The following is a 22,857-nucleotide window of genomic DNA, read 5'->3' as shown; positions in this document are numbered from 1 at the left end:
TTTCCAGGGTGATTTGCCCAGTGAATTAGAGCCGAGTGGAGTGTGTGTACAGAGTAACCCCGGGAAGGCAGCTCCCGAGATCCACAGGGTGGGCGTGGGAGGGTTTCCCGGCCCTGCAGCGGCTGATCATTTTTTTTTCTCCTCTTAAAATAGAGTCGGGGCTTTGGCTTTTGCTCAGTACTAGGCATGTCGGTTGTCGGGGAGACCCGTTCTAATGAGCTTCGTGGTTCCATCTGGGGAAGGAAGTTTTTCCCCACTCATTTTTAATACCGAGGGAGAAGGCCTTCCTCCCCTCATTTACAACGAGATAAATTTTAGCTTGCAGCCTGGGTGGTGGTCATGGTGGTGGTGGGAGGCCAGCAGGGAGCCAGGGGTCAGGAGCAGTTGTGTCTGGCTACATAAACAGCTGCAATTAGTGGGTCCCTGTAAAGGACAGTCATGCGTGTTGGCTGTCTGGCATCTCTTTCTCTGTGAGTCAGAGCAACACTGAAATTAATTATGAAGACGGCAAAGGATATTTCCTGCTTCCTGTTAAATAAGTCTCATCCACACAGGGGCATGTTCCAGTCGGATGCATATACACACAGTTTCTGGGGAAGAAGGCATGAAGCCAATTGATTTTCAGAACTTCCCACTGGGTCATGCTAATCATGCCTGTTCAGGCCTTTTGCACTGAATTCGGGTTGGGGTTGGAGAAGCAGGGCTCTAAGTCCCTTGTCCCTTTTCTTCCCCGGCTTCTCTGGAGGCGGGAGCTTCTCCTTCTGCTGATTCCATGCTGCGTGGTCACCCAGATTTTATTGTGTGCAATGAGATTCACAAGAGCGGTACTAGTAACTAGTTAGTTTGCTGGTAAGAAAACCCTAGGATGGGCAGGGTAAACAAGAGTCCAGGCCTTGGCAGGCCAGGCTCAGAGGTTTGCCTTCTCCTGAGGTCTCTCTTGGTCCTGCAGATGGCTGCCCTCTGGCCATGTCCTCACATGGCTTTCTCTTCACTGTCCTGACAGGGATGGAGAAACTCTGAAGAGAGACATTGGCACCCCTCCTTTGGGTGATCAAACTATTGAGGCAATGGTTCCCCTCAAACTAATTTCCCCAGGAGTTTCATGTTGAGAAAAGGAAAATTCTGCCACCAGGTACTGGGAGGGGCACTTGTCTCCCCAAGAGAGATTTCACATGGTCCTGACTCTTCTCAGACCACCTTGCGGGAGGGACTGCAAGCTCAGATGGGTGGGGATCACTACCTGGCCAGGACTGCTTTGTTAGGTGTATCCCTTGACTTGTATTTAAACCCAGACCTCGTGTCAGGACCCCCAGTGTGGGTTTGGAGGTCACAGGACCGCTTTCTTTCTTCCTCTTGCTAATGTGGCCCAGGCCCTGACCCTAACACAGCTAACATTACCTGTGCTCATGACCTGTGTCTCCCTCTGATGAACTCCTCAGTCCCAGTGGATCGAGGACCCACTCTTAGGATCTCATTTAACCTCGATTTCCTGTGGTAAGGTCCCCCCTTCTCTAAATAGAGTCGTGCTGGGGACTCGGCCCATGCATGTATCAAGGGACAGATTCAATCTAGACAGCTTCTAGTTTCCAGAATCTTCCCCCCTTTAAGCGAGTATACTAGAATTCATTCACTCACTCACTCACTCACTCACTCACTCACTCACTCACTCAAGAAACACTCAGCTGAGTGCCTCTGTGTATGGCAGAGTCTAAGAACATGCCAGTAAAGAAGGGGTCCCCTTCTTTCCTAGGCTTGTGTGTCTTAGGCAGAGCCTGTCCTCAGTGACTTCCAATGGATTGCAGAAGTGATAAGTGCCTTGTGGGGGGGTGGGAGGATAGGACAGAGGTAGGGGATTCTGAGTCCACAGGTGGTCTCTCTGTGAGAGGAAACATTTGCTCAAAGTCTCCTGAGGTGTGGGAGTGAGCCTCTGGAGTAATACCCCTGTGTCGCCTGAGAAACAGCAGAGGGTGTCAGTCAGCATGGCAGCTGAGGGCGGCAAGGACAGGTGGGAGAGGCATCATCAGGATGGCGGCTCTTCTCGGAGAAATGGGGAGTCTGGGTGTGTTCACATGGACCTGGCTTTTAGGCAGCATTCCTATATGCCTAAATCAGCTGATCTTGAGATGATAGCAGGTGATGCAGATAAGTCTGGGAGGTAGAAGGGGTGCCTTCTGGCTGAGCTATAATCCAGACTTAATTGATGGGGAAGGAAGGACTTTGGAAGACACAAGGAGGGTGTAGGTGGAGTTTTCCTGCCCTGGCAGCTGTTCCCAAATAACCACTCAGAAACTTAATATTAATTGTAAATGCTTGGCCAATAGCTCAGGCTTGCTACTAACTAACTCTTACATTTAAATTAACTCATATTTCTTATCTGCCCTCTGCCACAGTGGCTCATGGCTTGTAACTTCATTTTCTACACATCCTGTTTCTTTTGCATCTGCTGGGATCTCTCTCCTCTGACTGCCCTTCTTCCTCCGAGCATTCTCTCTGTGTCAGGCTGTCTCGTCCAATCTCTTCTTGCCCAGCTATTGGCCAATCAGCTTTTTATTAACAATGAGAGCAACACATATTTACAAAGATTGTTCCATAGCAAGGGGGCAGGATGGGAACAGTGAGGGTCCCTCTGACGTGGAGGTCTAGGGTTCCTGGAGCTCCTGCTTTAATGTTGGTGATGTGAGTCTTAAGTACTCTTCCCTCTTGTACCTCAGCTTCCACTCTTAACTACACTTTCAGGAAGCAAGACTGGTTTCTGTAGCAGGAAGGCTGGCTGGCTCTACTCTGAACTTGGCAGTGGTCCTCAGTGTCTCTGGTAACACTCATCCAGAGCTGATCTATTCCTTGATGTTCTAGAACACACGTTCTAGAATTAACATTTAGCCTAAGCAAATGCCTGCCGTCCTTTTGGAAGTAGAGCCATGGAGCACACGAGTGGTTGGGGAAGGGATCATTCCTCTCTTCCTTTTTTCCTTCCCATCTTTAGTTAAGAGCATGTTCATCAAGCTCCTTCTCTATCGTTGACACAGCTGGGCTCTGGGCACATGGGGAGTGCCACTTGGTATGGCTTCTGGAAGCGTCTTCTAGGAAAAGGGTGAGCCCTGGGGAAGGGTGAGAGGATTCAAGTAGGATTGATCCAGAGCCAGGGAGGGGGTGGAGGTGGGAGGATTGTGCTTTAAAAGAGGCATCTTTATTGAAGTCCAGTGACATGGGGAAAAGTAGACCTGATTAAGTGGACTGTGGTTGCTGGGGTGGGGAGGAAGCTGCAGTTAGGCTGTAGGGAACACTCTCAGGATGGGGTGTTTTCTTAGAGGGGGCTCTGTGATATCTTCTTCATAGTCATTCACCAGATGTCCATTTCCACCAGAGTTCATGTCTGCAGGTGGTATCAACTATTCCCATTTCCACGGATGCAGTAATTATGCTTCCGTTACAGTTTAGGAAGTTGAGGACTCAAATGCTTAACTTTCCCCCACATAGGGATGACCGAGAACATACTCTCTGTGGAGTATTGGTGGAATTTTCCATTCTTCCATCTACCCACCCACTATCCACCCATCCATTCGTCATCCATCTATCCATCCATCTATGCATCCATCCATCCATGCATCTATCCATCCATCCATTCATCCATCCATCCATGCACCTATCCTTCCATGCACCCATCCATGCATCCATGCATCCATCCATGCATCCATGCATCCATGCATCCATCCATCCATCCATGTACCTCTCCATCCATGCATCCATGCATCCATCCATCCATCCATCCATCCATCCATCCATCCATCCATCCATCCAGGCATCCATCCACCCACCCACCCATGCACCTCTCCATCCATCCAATATCTATACATCCATCCATCCATGCTCCTATCCATCCATGCATCCATCTATTCATCCATCCATGCTTCCATGCATCATCCATCTGTCTATCCATCCCCACCATCCACATCCACCCACCTACCCATCCATCCACCCACCCATCCACTCATCCACCCACCCACCTTCCCTCCCATCCACCCATCCGTCTGTCTACACGCACCTCCCATCTACCCACCATATCCATTCATCCATGCCCACCTTCCATTTTTCCCTCATTCTTGGTTCTTGCTGACCCTAAATACTAAGAGCTAGAAGGCCAAGCAGTTTCTGCCTCCGTGGGGGTATTTCAGCCCCTCTTCCCTTCTCTCCCTTCCTCGCTCCACTTCTCTTTGTGTGTGGTGTGACAGCGATGGAGGAGGAGCAGGGTGGTGGGAGTGGTGGAAAGTGTGACCTGAGTCTGAGAGAGGAGAGGGAGTGGGGAGTGCAGTGTGTCGGGGAGGAGTTTCCAGGCCAGGCTGAGCGGAGACCAGAGCCGGAGAGACAAGGATATTATCAGGGAAGCATGACCCGGGTCAATGTAGTGGTGAGGGGTGGAGGAAGGGAGAAGAGAAGGGAGACTTGAGGAGGTGGAACTGACAAGCCTTGATGATTAATTAGGGATGGGGCTGGGGATGGGAGGGGGAGTGGAGAGAGAAGTGGAGGAGGCTGCCAGCTGGGACAGCCTGTGGCTACCTGGAGGATACAGACAGAGGTGACAAGTGGCTGAGGACTGAGTGGCCACGTTACAGATGTGGACAAGATGCGCACAGCATGGGCACAGATGGGACGCATGTGAGCACAGTGTGGGCACAGATTACGCCAAGCCCATGTGGAGACAGCCATGTGGAGCACAGCCATACACTACAGCCCATGTGGAGCGCTACAGCCCATGTGGAGCCAAGCGAGCACAGCCAGTGGCCTCGTCAGAGCACATGTGCCCACCATGTGGAGCAACGTCATTCACACAGTCAGGGCAAGCGACAGTCATGGAGCGCCACGTGGACGACAGTCGTACAACTACTCGCCACTTAGCGACGGTGAGCGACAACTGGACGCCTGAGTGGAGCGCCACAGCCCGTGAGCACAACTTGGGAGCGGTAGTGCTCCAGCTGTACTCACAGTCAGGCAGGAGAGACATGTACTTTAGGTGAAGTGGTGAACCTAGCGAAGCAAGGTAGCTGAACAAGGTAACATGTGGCCAGAGAGAATTGGGAGACTGGACTAGGTCCCCTGTGGCACCAAGGATGTGAGGGGAAAGTTGCAGGGGATGGGAGAGTTGGGCTGCAGGGGCTTCCTGGCTTGCGTTTTCACCTCCTCCTCCTGGGCAACACACAAAAGCCCTGACAACCACCACCCACAGGCATCTGGCGATTGTTTCACCAAGGGGTCTTTTATTTCTCCAGCATCCCAGAAGGCAGGCATTATAATCCCTTCTCCGTTATTCAGACGGGTGAAGAAGGCTGGAGAGGTCTGAGCCGCTACCAAGCTGTACAGTCTGAAGTCTTGTGCCCAGCTTGTAGCCTGAGCGTTGCCAGTGCTGAACTGTGGTGCTAGGTGACCTGTGTTGCCTGTGGCATGCAGCAGGCTGAGGGCAGGGGAGAGACTCCGAGAACTGCCTCAGCCTTGGGACTGAGCCCTGGTCCCTTGTTCTTACTGTGAGGAGTCCTAGAGAGCTTTTAAGATGTTCGGGGGGGGGGGGGGCGGGCATTTGTCTGCTTGGGTTCTAGAATGATATCCCATGGACGGAGTGGCTTAAATAACACACATTTTCTCACGGCTCTAGAAGGTCAGGGATGGAGGTGCCGACAGTTCCCTCCTCAGGGTTGTCTCCCCCTTTGCAGTGTCCTCCGATGGCCTTTTCTGTAGATAAAGGAAGAGACAAAACTTGGCTCTCAATTCTGTTTCCATATGGACCCAGGAGCATTGGTCCCGCCCTGTGACTCCTACCTAACTTTTCATCTCCTCTTTCAAAGCCCTGTCTCCAAATACAGTCACACTGGAGTCAGGGCCTCAACTTACGCATTTAAGGAAGGACAATTTGTTTTTATAAGAGTCAGTAATTTCAAACCACTACAAATAACCTGAACGGTCCCTACAAATGCATTTGAAAACTCACAAGTCAGTTACGGCATGCGGTCATTACCTGGAACAGTATCCAGTGGGCTGTAATGCTGAATGCCTGTTCATTAAAGTAGGAAAGATTCATTTCAGTTTAGCAGATAATATCCATTAAGAAACCAAAGTGCTCTGAAAAGAAAGCTTTTGGGGGCTCATTTCCACGTAAAGAGACATCTAGTTGTTAGGGCCTCTAGTCCCTGAGCGGGTTTGATCCTTTAAAACATTACAATACAAAAGTGCTTTGATGAAGGCATGAGCCCCCCAAAGCCCAGCATCCAGAGTGAAAAGTGTCAAACGTGTGTATGCTTCTGGGGTGTTAAAAGGGGTCTGTTTTTCTTTCAGCCATGTAGAAGGTTCATTTTATGCCTGAGTTTCCTCTTTAGGGAGTTGGTACATCATTCTGGATCTGGCTTCAAAATGATGAATTTTAAAGACATTGGAGAATCCAGGAGAAAGGAATGAATTGGAAGTGCTGTTAACTCTGGTCCTGTGTAGACAGTCTCAACCAAGTCAATATTTAAGACGAGAGACTAGACTGGTAGACCTCTGCCTCGGGACTGAAAATTGTGGAGAGTTAAACCACTGAAATGCAGGTTTGGCTTCTTGTTTATGGGCCGCAGCCGTTGGTCAGGGCCGTGTGTGTTTTTCCATCAGCTGACTGGAGCCAAACGCTCTCTGCTCTCTTACCCCCTGCTGGCTGGTCTGCTGAAGTAGAGTGGTGATACTAACGGCCTCGATTTAAGGAGAACCGACGAGGTGTGGGACACAGTTCTGAGTGCTCTGCGTTCTTAGGGACCGACTGGCTTATGGAATCATGGACCATTACTGTGTCCACACGCGATGCTCTCCACCATCTTATTACTCATATATCCCTCCCCCCCCAATATATGACAAAGGCTCTAGGCCTCCTTTCTGTGGCAGGTCTTTTTCCTCCTGGGTGTGGACCCACGAGAGTCCCTTCCCTCTCCCAAAAGTCTTGTGCCGGACAGTGACACCACCATTCCATGCAGGACAAAGCAGGTTCCTTTTAGGTCTGCTGTTTGATTTTTTTTTTTTTTTTAAATTAGTCTCAATGGATTTCCATTCTCTCTAGTGAGCCTGTCTCATTATTTAAAGGTTGATTGGCTGATTTCAGCCATCGAGAGTGGGCTCTGGGCTTGTTTGGACGGGGAAAGAGGAAGGAAGTTGAGGGTGACAGTCTTGGGAGGCCCACTGTTTCTTATGAGCGCGTAAGTGGATGAGTGAGCCGCCTGCAGCTGTCCACAGCCCTGCCACTTAGCTGTGCTGGAAATATGCGCAATCTTTGAAAATAGAGTCCTTTTTGTGTTTGGATGTTTTGTGCATGGATGCCTCTGCCCCACATGTGTGCCTGGTGCCTGTAGAGGCCAGAAGAAGCTGTCAGATGCCCTGGGACTGGAGTTACAGGTGGTTGCGAGCCACCAGGTGGGTGTTGGGAATCGAACCTGGGTCCTCTGGAGACCTGAATCACAGAGACACCTCTCCAGACCTGAAAGAAGACACCTTTGTAAAATTCTCAGACTTTGCAACTCAGATCCTTGGTTTCATGGAGCTCGTCGTGAACTGGTTTTTCTTGATTTTCTCAGGGAGATATGTAGACCTATTGAGCACCCCTTACTTACCTTCTCCATACTACCCAACATGGGAAAACTAAAAACTCTGCATGCACTCTGACTGGGAGTTCCTACACAGCATTGCTATGGCCCTGACCGTCAGTGGCTCAGTAGCGATGGTCTTAGCCACTGGACTCTCCTCTGCTACCATCTACACCATGCTAAATCTGCTTATTTTACGACATAGTTTTCCTCTAAAACTCTCCTGCCTGACACCGTTTTTTTCTTCCCGGCAGAGACCCATGCCCACATTGGCTTTTACCTTGATGGAATGGGTGTTAGACATTTTCCTGCAGATCTCTGATTGCCATCTTATTAAATCCAGGCCTCCCTGTGTCGATCATTGATTGTTTTCCCCCTTAATTCCCGTTCGGATTGTTTCCCATTTCAGCTGTGGTCCATACAGTTGATGAAATGGTTTTGTGCAATCCGAATGACATTCCACCTCCAGCATTATCAGGGTGAAGCCTGTCAGGGTCGGGAGAGATGGAAACAAGACTTGTTCTGAAGGTGGGGAGAGCTGAGTGGGCAGCCTTCTGTCTGTGAGGTAGCTTTAACCCTTCCGGATGTTCGCACAGTGCCACTGGACTGGTAGAACTTGGGAAATAAGACATCATATGATGGTGACATGCGATGTTAGTTTCCTGGGCTGCCGTGACAAATTGCCGTCGACTTGGTGGCTTGAAACAACAGGAAATTATTCTTCTGTATCTGATATGCAATGTCCAAAATCAACTTTATTGGTTCCAAACCAAGATGACAACAGGGCCGTATTTCCTCCTCGGACCCAGGCAGGGGGTGAGGAGGGGGGAAGAGGGGGGGATGGAGGGGGGCCTTGACTCTGTTCTGCTTTCTGGTGGCTGTGCTAATCATCGCCTCCTTCGTGTAGCCTTCTTCTCTGTGTGCCTGTCTCATCTTTTTCATCCTCCGAGGCCATCTCAGAAGCTCTCTGGGACCCACCCCATTGGTGCAGGACAATCTCCTCATCTCAAGACCAGGTCATTATGTTGACAAAGACCCCTTGCTTAGTTAGACAACATTTACAGGTTCCAGGGCTTGGGGCTCTTAGTTTCCACACTGTTATTACCATGGGCTTCTGTGAGACAGCTCAAGGGCAGGGCAGAGGTGATGGTTTGAGGGGAAGGGCTGTGGTGCTCCCTGCTGAGTCATCTGAGGTGCTCCCTGCTGAGTCATCTGAGATGCTCCCTCCTGGGTCATCTGAGGTGCTCCCTGCTGGGTCATCTGAGGTGCTCCCTGCTGAGTCATCTGAGGTGCTCCCTCCAGGGTCAGCTGAGGTGCTCCCTCCTGGGTCATCTGAGGTGCTCCCTGCTGGGTCATCTGAGGTGCTCCCTGCTGGGTCATCTGAGGTGCTCCCTCCTGAGTCATCTGAGGTGCTCCCTCCTGAGTCATCTGAGGTGCTCCCTCCTGGGTCATCTGAGGTGCTCCCTCCTGAGTCATCTGAGGTGCTCCCTGCTGTGAGTCATCTGAGGTGCTCCCTGCTGGGTCCTCTGAGGTGCTCCCTGCTGAGTTATCTGAGGTGCTCCCTGCTGAGTTATCTGAGGTGCTCCCTGCTGGGTCATCTGAGGTGCTCCCTGCTGGGTCATCTGAGGTGCTCCCTGCTGGGTTATCTGAGGTGCTCCCTGCTGAGTTATCTGAGGTGCTCCCTGCTGAGTTATCTGAGGTGCTCCCTGCTGAGTTATCTGAGGTGCTCCCTGCTGGGTCATCTGAGGAGACCATGAGATGGGTGCAGGTAGAAGGTGACCTCGTGTGTGTGGCTGGTGAGGAGGGTGGTCATGGAGCCTGGAAAATGTGCTCTTAAAAGCTTGTATCCAGGTAAAGATCCCCTGTGCCCCTCGGGGAAGTTATTAGTGCCTTGTGGCTACTATAACACATTTCCCCAAACTTGATGGCTTCAAGCTGTGAGAGATTAATTCTTTCACAGTTCTGGGTACCAGAGGTCTGAAACCGCAGTGCTGACAAGGTTTTCTGCCCCCTCCCCGCCCCCAGGCTCCTTCTCTCTCCCAGTTCCTAGTAGTTGCTAGGGTTCTTCGTGTGGGGCCCCACCCCTCCAATCTCGGCCTCCTTCGCACGGCCTTCTCTCTGTGCTGCGGTGTACATAGCTCCTGATGCCGCTGTTGTAACAGAACACTTGCGAGGAGGGAGAGCCCACTCTCTCGACTCAGGTTAGTCTTGTCATATCCCTTAACCGTGTCTACAGAGTCTCTTTTCCAAAATAAAGTCCCATAGATATGACCTAGGGGTTAGCACTTCATATCTTTAGATGGCCATTATTCAGCCCAGGACAAGCGATTAATGAGCTAAATAAATTATCTTAGCAGTAACTGGATGCTATGTTTTATAAAAAAAAAAAAAAAAAAAAGGAGGTCCTATTTCTGCCAGCTTTTAGACTACCATCCATTCATTGTGCTTTCAAGGCTCCATTGCCAAAGGGTGTCCTTCTTAAGACACTCATACAGCGTCAAGCAGAGGCAGAACTCAGTTGTGGCTTTTCAGCATCCTCCCATCCCCCCAAAGGTAGACCTGTCTGTCTATGTAATAGATATACACATATGTACATGCATATATGTGTGTGCATAAAGGTGCACATGTATGTATGGGTGCCCGTGTGTGTGTGCACATCTGTGTGGAGACCACCAGTCAGCTGTGGCTGTCATTGTTTAGATGCTGTCCCCTTTGTTTTTTGAGACAAGGTCTCACAGTTGCCTGGAGCTTGTTGCCAAGTGGGCAAGCCAGACTGTCCATCGGGCTCTAGGGATCCTCTGTCTCTGCCTCCCCACTGATTAGATTACTAGCACGTACCAGCATGCCTGGCTTTTTATCCCTACCGTGGGTTCTGGGGATTGGAACTCAGGTCCTCAGTTTGCAAGGCAAGCACTTTTACTGATTACGCCATCTCTCCAATCCCAGAAATATACATATACCTACACACACACACACACACACACACACACACACACACACACACACAGGGGCCAGGAATAAGTACACTCTATAAAGCTGTGAAGTTAGCATCTGGAATGAGTTTTGGACAAACCACAGCCAGGGCGTAACTTTAGCTGGACCATAAGCCCTGGCCTGGGAGGTTGGGGTGGGATGGAAGGTGACCTGCTGTGAGGGAGGAGGAGCTGAGCATGGCTCCACCAGCCTGTCTGTTCCCCTTGCTGACTGCCCCGTGTCCTTGGTTTGCTCTCCATGTCTTTGGGTTAAGGGTTTGAAATTCCCTGCTAGGAGGAAGGTAGACTCAGCGTTCACGCTCTCTTCAGTCATCTGGTTGGCTAGTGGCCTCTTGGCCACCACTGTTTATAATGTACTGTGAGGTGCAGAGGGACAGGCCCTTCATTAGCAGTGAGAATCTTACCATCGGACAGAAGAAGCTCAGTGTGCAGGGATGTGGAGGATGGCATCTTGAGTTGGCCTGTTAGGGTGTAGGGTCACAAGGGCACAAGGGGGATGGCAGATGTACTTAGGATAGCGTAGACATGTCTCGGAGGGTTGAGGGGACCACACGTTGGAGACAGGCTGCGCCCTGGGTGGTTTCATTGTGGGGCTGATGAGAAAAATGTGCAGATGTCTCCGCATACAGCAGTGAGTGAGCCCCAAGGTGCTTCATCCAGAAGCCAGGGGCAGCCCCTCCATCCAGCTTCTAGCTGAAGTGTAGACTGAATTCAGGGGAGACCTGGGCAAGGGTCATGGAACTGTTAGGATACTGATGCCATAGTCCAGACTGGCTGCTAATGTCCAGAGTTTTGCTAATTTAAATTTGTCTTTGGCTTGTATTTTTTTCTCATTTTCTTTTTATTAATAGTATTTTTATAGCTCAATTGAGGCTTAATTGACAGCCACAGTGTGCACATGTTTATTGTGTACAGTGTGACGTTTTGATATGTGTGGATATTACAAAATGATTCCCATCCTCAGGCTTATTCATATTTCTGTCACTCACTGAGCATTTCCTGTGTGTGTGTGTGTGTGTGTGTGTGTGTGTGTGTGTGTGTGTGGTGAGTGTGTGAAGTCCACAGTGCATTACCATTAACCATAGTCCCCTTGACCTTGGTGAGATCTCGGGTTTTGATGGTCATGAAGGATGTCAGGTACTAACTGAGCCTCTTGCTGCAAGCCTATTTACTTACAGACCTTACCTTTCGTGTGTGTGTGAGTGTGTGTGTGTGTGTGTGTGTGTGTGTGTGTGTGTGTGTGTGTGTAGAGCTATGCTAGCGTTGGATTGCACAGAGTTCACTGTGCAACAGGTACAAAATCCGGTTGTTCAAGAGAAAACAGAGAGGAGTGTGAGGCGCCCTGTGCTTCTGCTGCACCCATGGGCTCCGACCTCTATTATTCCAGAGCCTCCTTCAGAGGTGGCAGTTCTGGGCACAAGGGAGGCAGTGTGTGAGTGAACTGAGAGGAAGGACAGATGGACCACTGGCAAGATAAACTGAAGTCCTGCTCACAGCTGGCCACACTGGGAGGGGGACCGAGGGTGCAGTGGAGGTGTGTCTTAGGACTTGGAGGTGAAGAGATGACTCCCCCAGAGGAAAAAGGGAAAACTGAGGTACTGCTGACTTGGGTGGATAATAGTCTTCCCCTTCTGTCCTCCTTTCCATGTTTAGGACAAGGTCATTATGTGGAAATGGCCCAGAAGGAGCCTCTCTGGGTGGGTGATACGTAAGTTTGGATCTTGACAGCAGGGTGAGAGTTCACCTCAAGGTCATTTGCCAAGGACAAAGAGTCCCCACTGAAGGTCAGAGACCGGCTGGCCTGGGGGGGGGGGAATGTCACCGAGTGGGCAGAACTGAGCCTGGGGGAGCTGCATCTGTGAAGGACCCTCCCCAGGCCCCCAACCGTGCCCTCCAGCTGAAGATGGGGTTATATAGGTATAGCTGTTTCTGAAGTGGGGCCCTGGGAATCACCAGACCTGAAGGAAGCAGTGAGTCCCAGGAGCAAGTGGCAGAGTCCTTAGTTCCAGAAGAAATCAGTGCCCCATCTCAGCACCCTCCCTGTGGGAGAGCCAAGTTTGACGTGGACTCTTTGCTGAGTTGTCAGGGTTCGGGTTTGCTTAAGTTAATCCTGTTTTTCTTCTTGAATAAGGAATTTTTTTTTCTGACGTTCTAGTTTTTTTTTCATTTGATGCTGTTTGATGAACTAGCTAGTTGCTTTAATTCATGATGCTGGCATGGGACACATGGCCTTGCCTATGCTAGGCAGGAGCTGTGCCGCTGAGATCTTCCTAGCCCCCACTGGGCGGCAGACCCAGGTTTCTCCCAGGCTCCGTCTTCCCTGAGGAACGAACGACCTTTGCCTGCAATGTCTGGTAACAAGCATGCTTTCCGGTTCACCTTAGGTGGCCATCAAGGTCATCGATAAGAAGAGAGCCAAAAAGGACACCTACGTCACCAAGAACCTGCGGCGGAGGGCCAGATCCAGCAGATGATCCGCCACCCCAACATCACGCAGCTCCTGGACATCTTAGAGACGGAAAACAGCTACTACCTGGTCATGGAGCTGTGCCCCGGGGGGAACCTCATGCACAAGATCTATGAGAAGAAGCGCCTGGAGGAGGGGGAAGCCCGCCGGTACATCCGGCAGCTCATCTCTGCCGTGGAGCACCTGCACCGGGCTGGCGTGGTCCACAGGTGAGAGCCGGCGCGCCGATCCCCGAGTCCGCACTGAGTCGAGACTCCCGGCCAGGCTCAGCAGTTGCAGCCTCTTCCGGTCTCATGGGTTGGTTTTGCGAGGTGGGGGATGGGGGGGGGTAGCAGTCGAGCTTTCGGTCTCATGGTTTGGTTTTGCGAGGTGGATAAGGGTTCAAACAGTTGGGTGTAAAGCCAGAGCACCCGGGCCTGGGTCTTCGCTCTGCCCTTCTCTGAACTCAGCCGTCTGTAAAACGGGAGTGATGTGTGTCTGTCCGGTGAGCCAGCGTTGGGCGAGAGCACTCACGGTGTTTGGTACACAGGAAGCGCCAGGCAAGGCTTACCGCTGTTCTTAGCATTTCCAAAGGCAGCCATCTTGGTTTCACTTCTCACTGCTGTGATAAAAAAACCAGCCGGCGGGTGGGCACGCTTATCAGACGGACAACAGGCGGATTCTGTGAGTTGAGGAGCTGCTACAAGTGAGTCAAAACCAAAGCAACAAAAATGTTAAAAAAAAAAAAAAAAAAAAAAAAAAAAAAAAAAAAAAAAAAAAAAAAAAAAAAAAAAAAAAAAAAAAAGGTCCCAAATTTTATGTTAGGGTCTGTCACTGTGGAGACATCAAAAGTGGCAGGAGCTTGAAGCGCCTAACGGTTCCGTTCATGGCGGTGGACAGAGAGTGCTTGCAAACTGGTCATTAGCTTACTTTCCCCACACTCACACAGCCCAGGGAATGGTGACGTCCGCACTGGACTGGTTCTTCCCACTAATCAAGACAATCCCCACAGACATGCTCACAAGCAGAAAAGGTACAGAACAAAACAAAACCGCGAAACGCAAGGACCATCACGCAGGGCCGGTTGATCAGATGCCTCCCAGAACAGTGGGTGAGAAGATGGCGTGGATGCTTTTAGCTCAGTGATTTCGGTATGTGTGCCGTCTGATGTCAGCGGCTCTGTAAATGCTTTATTGCATTGTGTGGAATCACCATTCAGATTGTGAACTTGCCCCTTAAAGTGAGGGGCATTCTCTGGAAGCCTACAAACCTTGAGAATAATTAAGAATGTCAAGCTTGCTTATACCAGCTTGTTCTTTTGGGGGAGGTAGAACGTGAATGGAGATTGTATTCATTGAAGTATCGTTGTTGCTGATGGTGCAAGTCTTTGTATGAAAATAAGTTTAAAAGAGGTTACAACGCCCCCTCTTCTCTTTAAGAAATACTGAGTGCTTGGTGCTCTTGTAGAGTGCTGAAGTTTGGTTCCCAGCACCCCGGAACTTCAGCTCCAGGGGATCTGATGCCCTCTATGGGCTCTGTGGACACAACTCACATGCACATCCCCCGGACTACCTCTCACATATACACATATGTGCATCATTAAAAATAAAATCTTAAGAAAATGCTGGGCATAGTGGCACATGGAAGCAGGTGGATTGCTCTGAGTTCAGGGCCAGCCTGATTTACATATTGAGTTCCAGGACAGCCAGGGCTACATGGTAAGATGTTGTCTTAAAAGAAAAAACAAACAAAGAGAGAGAGAAGAGAGAGAGAGAGAGAGAGAAGAGAGAGAGAGAGGGAGAGAGAGAGAGAGAGAGAGAGAGAGAGAGAGCAGTGTGTGTGTCTCTCTAATAAATGTCTGGGTATTTTTTTATTTTTATGGAATTTTATGTAATGGCTACATTGTTGAGAAAAATTGAAACTCATTTAACTCATTTTAAAAAGCAAAGTCAAGGCATAAAATGTGCACGTATATATTTTTACATATTTTATTTTATACATGTGCATTTAAATGCATGTTGAAATAAATGTAAAATTGAGATATAATTATAACATTCACAATATAAAATACACAATTTAATGGTTTTAAGTATGTGCAGCCAACTGTACAATAGTTTTCATCCTTCCCAAGAAGCCCTGTTGCTGTGGACAGTCATTCACCATTCTTCCATCCCCCCCTTTTGCTGACTGTCCTTCTGCTGCTTGTCTCTGTGGATTTGCCTATTCTAGATGTTTCACACAAACGGAACCCTAAAATCCATGGTCTCTTGTTGCTGGTGTCCTAGGCAGCAGAATGCTGTTCTGATTCTTCCACATTCTATTAGTACTTTCTTCCTCTGCACAGTTAAGCAGTATTTTGGTGTGTGGCTACACCGTGGTTTATCAGTCTCCCCATCTGCTGATGGACATTTAGGTTGCTTCTACCTTGGGCCATTGTGAATAATGCTTTGACAAGTGTTCACAGTGGAGTTTCCATGTGGCCATGTGTTTCCACTTCTGCTGCTTCTGGGCAATTCTTTTCCTACACGGGGAGTTACTGGGTCTTGTGTTACCTCTGCAGAAACACGTTCTTTCCATACAACTTCGAATGCCGCCTCTTAGCTTCCTGAATTTTTTTTTTTTTTTCCCTGATCAGTAAAGAACTCTACTTAATAAACACCAGCACTTCTTAGTTCTACAGGGTCATGCCCTCCCTAGTGAGGCTGGCACATGGGATGCTCTGCCCTGTCATGTCTGAACCCAGGGGCAACTTCAAGGACACGCTGTCCCTTGTGGCTTTTCTGGGCCGGCCTTGGCTTGCCACCATCAACTCCGTATGATTGGTCTTAGTCACACACTCCCCGGCAGTCACGCTCCGTTAGAACTCCACTCTAGGTCAGTACGGAAGGGGACATTCACACATTTGCCGTCTGTGACCCTGCTTTTGGCCTGGGCGCCCTGCCGTGTCACCCCCTGCCCGTTATAGGGGGGTGATGGTGGAGAGATGCCTGGCTCCATCTCTGTTTGCCAAGATGACAGAGGCAGAAACCTCAGGGCTGAGTCAGCTTGGACTCCGGACTCCGTGGGCCACAGCAGAAAACAGAACCAGGGACAGCAAGTGGCAGAGTGTTCCACGTGACTCGATGGTTTTTCCCAGGGTTCTGTGCTAAATGAGACCAGTGCCGGGCTTCTCAGGACCTGAGGACAACAGAGGAAGCTCAGCTGAATCCTGTGAGGTGCACATGGGTCTCCCCTGCAGGAAGTTCTCACCAGCCCCTCTAAAGTAATTTTTAACAAAACCCAATCCCTCAGGGCAATTACTGTCAGAGTGTCAGAGGAAGGAATTTAATAATGTTTTCATAGCAGAGACGGGACGCTTTTAAAAAGCTCTCATCTCCAGCTTTCTCCCTCCTCTTCCTCTCCTTGGAAATAGCTTTATAATCCAATACTGGCTGGGGCTCGGGCTTTTTAAAGTTAGGAGAGAGCAAGCAGAAAGACAGACGAGTGTAGCTTGTTTTCCTCTGTGGAAGTCACGGTGCCTGTGTGTACATGTGCGTGTGCCTGTGTGTGTGAGCGTGTGTATGTATGTGTATGTGCATGTGTGCGTGAGCATGTGTGCCTGTGTGTGTGTGTGCCTGTGTGCGTGCCTGTGTGTGAGTGTGTGTATGTGCGTGCCTCTGTGTGAGTGTGTATATGTGTGCGTGCCTGTGTGTGTGAGCATGTATATGTGTGTGTATGTGTGCCTGTGTGTGTGAGCATGTGTGTGAGCATGTGTGCCTGTGTGTGTGAGTGTGTGGATGTGTGTGTGCCTGTATGTGAGTGTGTGTATGTGTGTGAGCATGCATGTGTGTGTGCATGCATGTGTGCAAGAGCACATGCATGTGCAGGTGAGAGGTTGACAGTTGCTTCTCCACCTTATTTTTTGAGAGACTCTCACTCAGCCTGAGCTTACTGATTGGACCGCACTGGCAGCCCTCCTGCGTCTTCCTCCTGTGACTACAGACGTGTACCTCCGTGCCTGGCTTTTGTGTGGGTGCTGGGGACCAAAACTCCGATATTCATGAATATACAATAAGCACGTTAGTGCCTAAGCCGTCTCCCCAGGCCCCTGAAAGTCATGTTAGCGTGTGTCCCCATACATGGATGTGGGGGGTGGGTTGTCACCATATAGTTCACAGGTGGCTTTTATCCAAATGTCTTGACTTTCAGAAATTCCATGTAACCTGACTTTTAACATTTTTCATTTAGGGGATATCACCGTATTTTTGACTGTCACTCCTTGGGTCCCCATTTTAACAATTTTCTTTTTCATGTGGTCGTGGAGGAGTAAAGTTCATAAACTATTCTGAGGTTAGATTTTTTTCAATCGAGTAAGATGAGTTAGCATTTCAGAGAAGCCTGGAGTCTCTGGTGGGAAGACTTTTGAGCGAACGGACTGAACCAGGCAAAAGGGTGGGAAGGGATGCCTAAAAGGCTCTTGGGTCTTTTGTTGGAGGATGCTGTAAGCTCTCAGGGTTCCGAGGATTCGAACTTGGTCCTCAAACTCTGTGCATCAAGCGCTTTCCCACTGAACTCTTGCCCAGCCCTTCTGCCCCCCAGGTCGTTTTATTTTCCTTCCTCCAAAATGCTCTCCCACCCCACCGGGATGTCACCACCATACAATTCACCTCTTGTCTGTAGAGCTTGACTCTTAACTTGAACCCGTGATGAGAAACCAATTTGAGACTCATCTGGTCATTCAAAGTAACAGGTTCCAATCAAAGTCTAGAGACACAGCATTCCAGAGTAATATAATACCGCCTGTCCCTAAGCAGGAAGAGACAAGCCACAGGCCTGTGGGGCCAGAGAAAAGGGCTCCGTGATCAAAGGGGAACTGGAGCCCGTGCTTGGACAAGTGTTAGCACCTCCCTGCCCAGGGCCTCGACCCTCCTCATTCATCAGCCTTGGAAGGTGTCCTCTTCCCTGAAAAGGACAGCAAGTGGGAAGAGAGCCCTTTGTTCTCCCAGGCTGACGAGAAGCAGGCACTGCCTGGGCAGGTTGCATAAATCCTTTTAACTTTTAGGACTTGTTTCTCAGCATGCAGAGGGGGGCGGGGAAGGCAGGTGAGGGGGGAATCCTGTCTGCTCACTTCCAGGAACTGCTGGGGATCCCAGGGCCTTCTGTGGGGAGCCAGCTCTAGCCAAGGTTGTATGTGTGGCTGGGTTTGAAAAAAACAGGGTCGCAAGTGGTAGATTTTGCCACGCCGTAGTCCAGGCTCTTTGTGGACTGACATGTACAGTCAGCAACCTGGACTCAGATTAGCCAGACCGCCCCTCTCTATTCTGTCTACGCTGCTTACAGGCTACGGCAGGCTCAGGCTTCCTGTGTCTTTGGCAATCTGTTCCACCCGGATCTCGGATAATCCACTGTGTGTGGTGACTGCGGCTTCTGTGGGTCGACCTGTGTGTGAGAAGATGGCGTGGATGCTTTTAGCTCAGTTCTGAGCGAGCTGCTCCGCAGGGTTGAGTTTGCAGGGACTGTCAGAGCAGCCTCGACGAGCTCTGGACGCCCATGGACGCCACTGTCCTCTGCTCACGCCGCTGTCCCCGCTTTTCTCGGGTCCCACCTCAAGCTCCCCTCCTCTGGGAAGCCCTTCAGGCCAGGCACCCTGGCCCTGTACACATACACCAAGCGCCAGCCGTTTCTTTCCCACACTCGTGATCCTGGGTGCTTTGTGCCTGGCCTCGGTCTTCTGCCCAGACTCTGGCTTAGACCTGAGCTCAGCCCAGGGGTCTGGGGAGGAAAATGGAATGAATTCAACTAGTGTCAGCCTCACACTGGGAGAGTACTTTTCTGGGAGCAGTCCCGGCTGACTTCCTTCTGGAATATTCCATAGTCTCCCTAAGATTTCAGTGGGGAGTTTCTTGGATCACTTAGTGTGAATGTATTTACTTTTTAAAAATTTTGCTTGTGGAACATAATAGAAAATAAAAATTTTGTTTTAGGTAAATAGATCAGGCTTAACAGATTGTATGTGTGTTTTACCACCATGCTATCTTGTAAACAATCAGGCTTATAAATCACTTGGTCTTAGTGTAGTGCTTTTGAAGGTAAGACTCCAGTTCACTACAAAGAGCCTGTTGCCCTGGAGAGCTGGAGGCTTTGCCCCACTGTTATTCTTGACTTATTACTGAAATCCATCTGTGGCTGTCCCCACAGGAAATCCTTCTCCCCAAACTTTATCCTGTCTGAGTGTGGTCTAGCCTGGAGTCCATCCCTCTGACCTTTCTTTGGGAGGGTCATACCTTTAATATTAATTGTTCATTGCCAGATTGTTGATCCCTTGTAAGTCTTTTCTGGAGCTGTCCTTCTTTCCTGTTATCGTGTGTGTGTGTGTGTGTGTGTGTGTGTGTGTGTGTGTGTGTGTGTGTATGTGTATAGTGTGCACTCACTCATGCACACGAGCACACGGTGAGCACATGCATGCTCACATCTACACCTGCTCCAACTTCCCAGTACTGCTCCTGTGTGCCCCTTTGTTCCACAGGGTTCGAGTAATTGTCCCTGCCCCATCAAGACCCAAATGTATATGACAACAAATGTCCCCGGGCTCTTTCCTCCATCACAGTCTTTTGTCTGGGAAGGCAATGGCTGAAGTTCCGTATGGCCAGTCCCCCAAATTCAAGATGCCTATCTTCAAAAACTTCAAGGAAAGTTTGGGTGGGTGAAGAAGAGAGGAGACACACGTGAGCCTTGGGGTGAGCTTTTGATGGCTGGGAATGGCCTGTTCTTTGGAAAGGACAAAGGTCCATTGGCAGGTGAGGTTTCCCATGAGTCTGCTGTGCCTCTCTGTGAACCCCACCAAACGTGCCCACTTCTGCGTCAGCTGTGCCTGTTTCTCCCTGGAGCTGACAGAGATGGTCCGGGGCCTTTTGTCTGCCCATACTGCATGTCTGTCTGGTGACCTGCCCTTGGCTGGTCTCTCTCCCTGCCCCTTAACGAAAGGCAGCTCAGGCAGATCCCATCGGTGCTTTGGTGATGTTTTTTGATCTGGAGACTCCCTCCCCTCCAGCACTGTTCCAGATCCCATCTCTGGTGCCACCTGGTAGTACAGCCTGCTCCTCACCCCCAACCCCCTTTTAGTACAAAAAAGTTTCATTTTTTCTTTCCTTTTAAACATTTTAAACTGACACGCACTTTTGCACATTTATTGGGTACAGTGTGATGTTTTAATAGGTGTATACAATGTGTGAAGGTTAAGTCAGGGTAATTAGCACATCATTTCAGACATCTTTTCCTTGTGCGAGAAGATTCCAAAGCCTGTTTTCTAGCTGTTTTTCAGTCCACACTAGAGTATTGTTAACTTTAATCACCCTGCCATGCTCTAGAACACCAGATCTGGTTTCTCTGGTTTTGGTTTTGTATCCCTGACCTCTCTCTGCCCTCCCTCCCCAGATGCTCTGCCTCCTATTTAGAGAAAGGCATTTCTTTTGCATCCTCAAATGGCTGAGAACATTCAGTATTTATCTTCCCTTGTTCAGCTTATTTCATTTAACACACTACCTTTAGGTTGCATATCCAGAGGAAAGATAATGAGAAGTCAAGCAGGCACTTGTATTGCCTAGCTGTCCATCAAAGGTGACAGACAAGATAATGTGGAGCATTTATGTAATGGCACACTATTCAGTCATAGAGAAGAGTGACAGACTGTCATTTGTGGCAACCTGGGTGAGCCCGCCGGACACGGTACTACATGGAATAAGCCTCACTCCTCTTTGAAGCCCTGTAGCCCAGAAGAAGTGGCTTCCGTAAGCCAACACTGAGCCTCATGTTCGCCTTGCCAGGAGGAGCATGATTAGTATTGTAAGATGGAAGGAATGTCCCCTCATTTCCCCTCCTGTTCAAAAAGTGATGAATCCGATCCAGGACCACTAACGTGGACCCGAGCCTTTCTCCTGCTGTGCGCCTGTCGGCTGTTGGAGCTCTGCCTTCCCACGGGGTAAACCTGGCATAGAACAGAGCCCGGCATTCAAGCCTTGCGAGGGATCTAGACTAAGTGCCACGCTTGCATTTGGGCCGCAGGAGTCTGATGGAGCTGGTTTTCTGGACAATTGCAGTAATTTTTAAACGTTATATTATAATGTGAATGCAAAAACCTTATGAATAAATTTATCCTTTTTTTTGCTCAAGAAGGTGCTTTAGTTTTGTGATGATTTTTTTTTTTATGCATCATTTTTGGCCTCTTTGGTTATAGCTGAGTAGCTGGGCAGTATTTGAGTGGTCTATTGTGCAGAGTGACTTGGATAACGTCTTAAGGTAACAGAAGATGTACCTCAGTGAAGGCCCCAGGGAGGCCTGGCATGTTCTTAACACTAGGAAGAGAAAAGCATAAAGGCTATATTGAAAAGGTAATAGACTCAGTTTGTAGAGAATTTCCAGAAACTCCAGGGTCCCTATTCGCTTCCCTTCTTCTACATATTTTATCTGCTTACATATCTGGGGTAGCCACAGCGTCCTTGTTATAGTTGGGGAACTAGAATGCAGACACCAACATTAACTAAGGACTGTAGTTGACACTAAGGTTCTCTGCATCGTACATTTCTCGTGGGCCCTGAGAGAACTGTGATGTCCTGGATACACCAGCACAGATCCACAAAGAGCCATTCACCACCACCCCAACCCCTCACATCCCATCTTTGAGATACTTCGGTCTCTGATATGAAATGGCCTGTCTTGTGTTTGCATAGGACCCTTCGTCATTGTCTCTAGATCACCTGTAATAGCTAAACCAAGGCAAACACCATGTTAAGTCACACTGCCTTTCAACGACAAGGAAAGGGCCTGTGCACTCGCCACACAGGAAGTTTCTCTCCCCCCAATGTATTTTTAATCTAAACCTGGAGAACTCGTGACTCCGGAGGACTTACCAGGCAAAAGCAACATTAGAAAACTGGACATTAAGGCAGGGGCGGTGATGCATGCTGGTCCCCCACTTGGGCAGCTGAGGCAGGAGCATTTCTACAACTTCAAGGTCAGACTGAGCTACATAGCAAGACACCTTCTCATCTCTTCTCAACCCTCACTCCACCTCATCTTAAAGCAAACAAAAAATGCCCCCCCCCAATTTGAACATGGGAGACCACGGGAAGCACCCTCCTTTCAAAGCAGGAAATGGGAGTAATGTCCGTGAGAGTTATTGCTTCTGCTTCCTCAGCAATCGAAGATCATTTATCACCCAAGGACTTCCTGTCTCCACTGCTAGCCATGGGCCATCCTGGTAGTGAAACTGGTTCCTGCCGGAACTGTCCAGGAAGCTGAACCAAGGTATAACCCAGTGGACACCTTGCTAGCTAGATTTGTTCTGTCCATCTCTCCTGGCGACTGGAGTTGATCGCTTCAGGAGAGTAGTGTGTGGGAAGACAGAGGCTTTGATTCTTTTCTCCTTTTACCAAATAATTATATTTCATACTTCCTCTTGGCTTCCTAAGCTTTCCCTGGTTTTTGTAGTTATTTTTTTCTTTTATAGTGTTTCTTTTCTGTGCTCGTTCTAATTATTGCTGTTTTTCTCTAGGCATTCATGGCCTCAGAATTACTCAGCTTCGATTTATTATTCTTATCAATTACTCTCTTTTTTCCTCGACTCTTCAAGCTGTTTTTTTTTTTTTGTACAATATTTGTTCTGAACATTTTTTCCCCCTTTAATGCCTGACTGTGACTTCCTTTAGGCAAGGAGGCTTAATTTCACTCGGAGCAAACTGTGCCTTTGCCTTCGATTGAAAGAGTGCCGCTGCTGTGTAACGAGCTTGCACTGAATCACACTTCAGACTCTTCCTGGCACGCTGTTGTGTGTTTGTCTGCGTGTTGGAAT

At 49.3% G+C, this 22,857-nt stretch overlaps 1 protein-coding gene across 1 annotated transcript in view; it reads left to right on the top strand.

The window, feature by feature from the left end:
- Hunk (hormonally up-regulated Neu-associated kinase) overlaps positions 1 to 22,857 on the top strand; it is a 109,268-nt gene that overhangs the window by 36,430 nt on the left and 49,981 nt on the right. The window contains 2 exon segments of the mRNA XM_028877052.2: positions 12,970 to 13,033; positions 13,036 to 13,261. Of these exon segments, the coding sequence (XP_028732885.1) occupies positions 12,970 to 13,033; positions 13,036 to 13,261 (290 nt within the window).

The sequence above is a fragment of the Peromyscus leucopus genome, chromosome 12, assembly GCF_004664715.2.
Source record: "Peromyscus leucopus breed LL Stock chromosome 12, UCI_PerLeu_2.1, whole genome shotgun sequence".
NCBI lineage: Eukaryota > Metazoa > Chordata > Mammalia > Rodentia > Cricetidae > Peromyscus > Peromyscus leucopus.
Note: the sequence above shows the minus strand (reverse complement) of the source record. Positions and strands in the feature narration are given on the sequence as shown.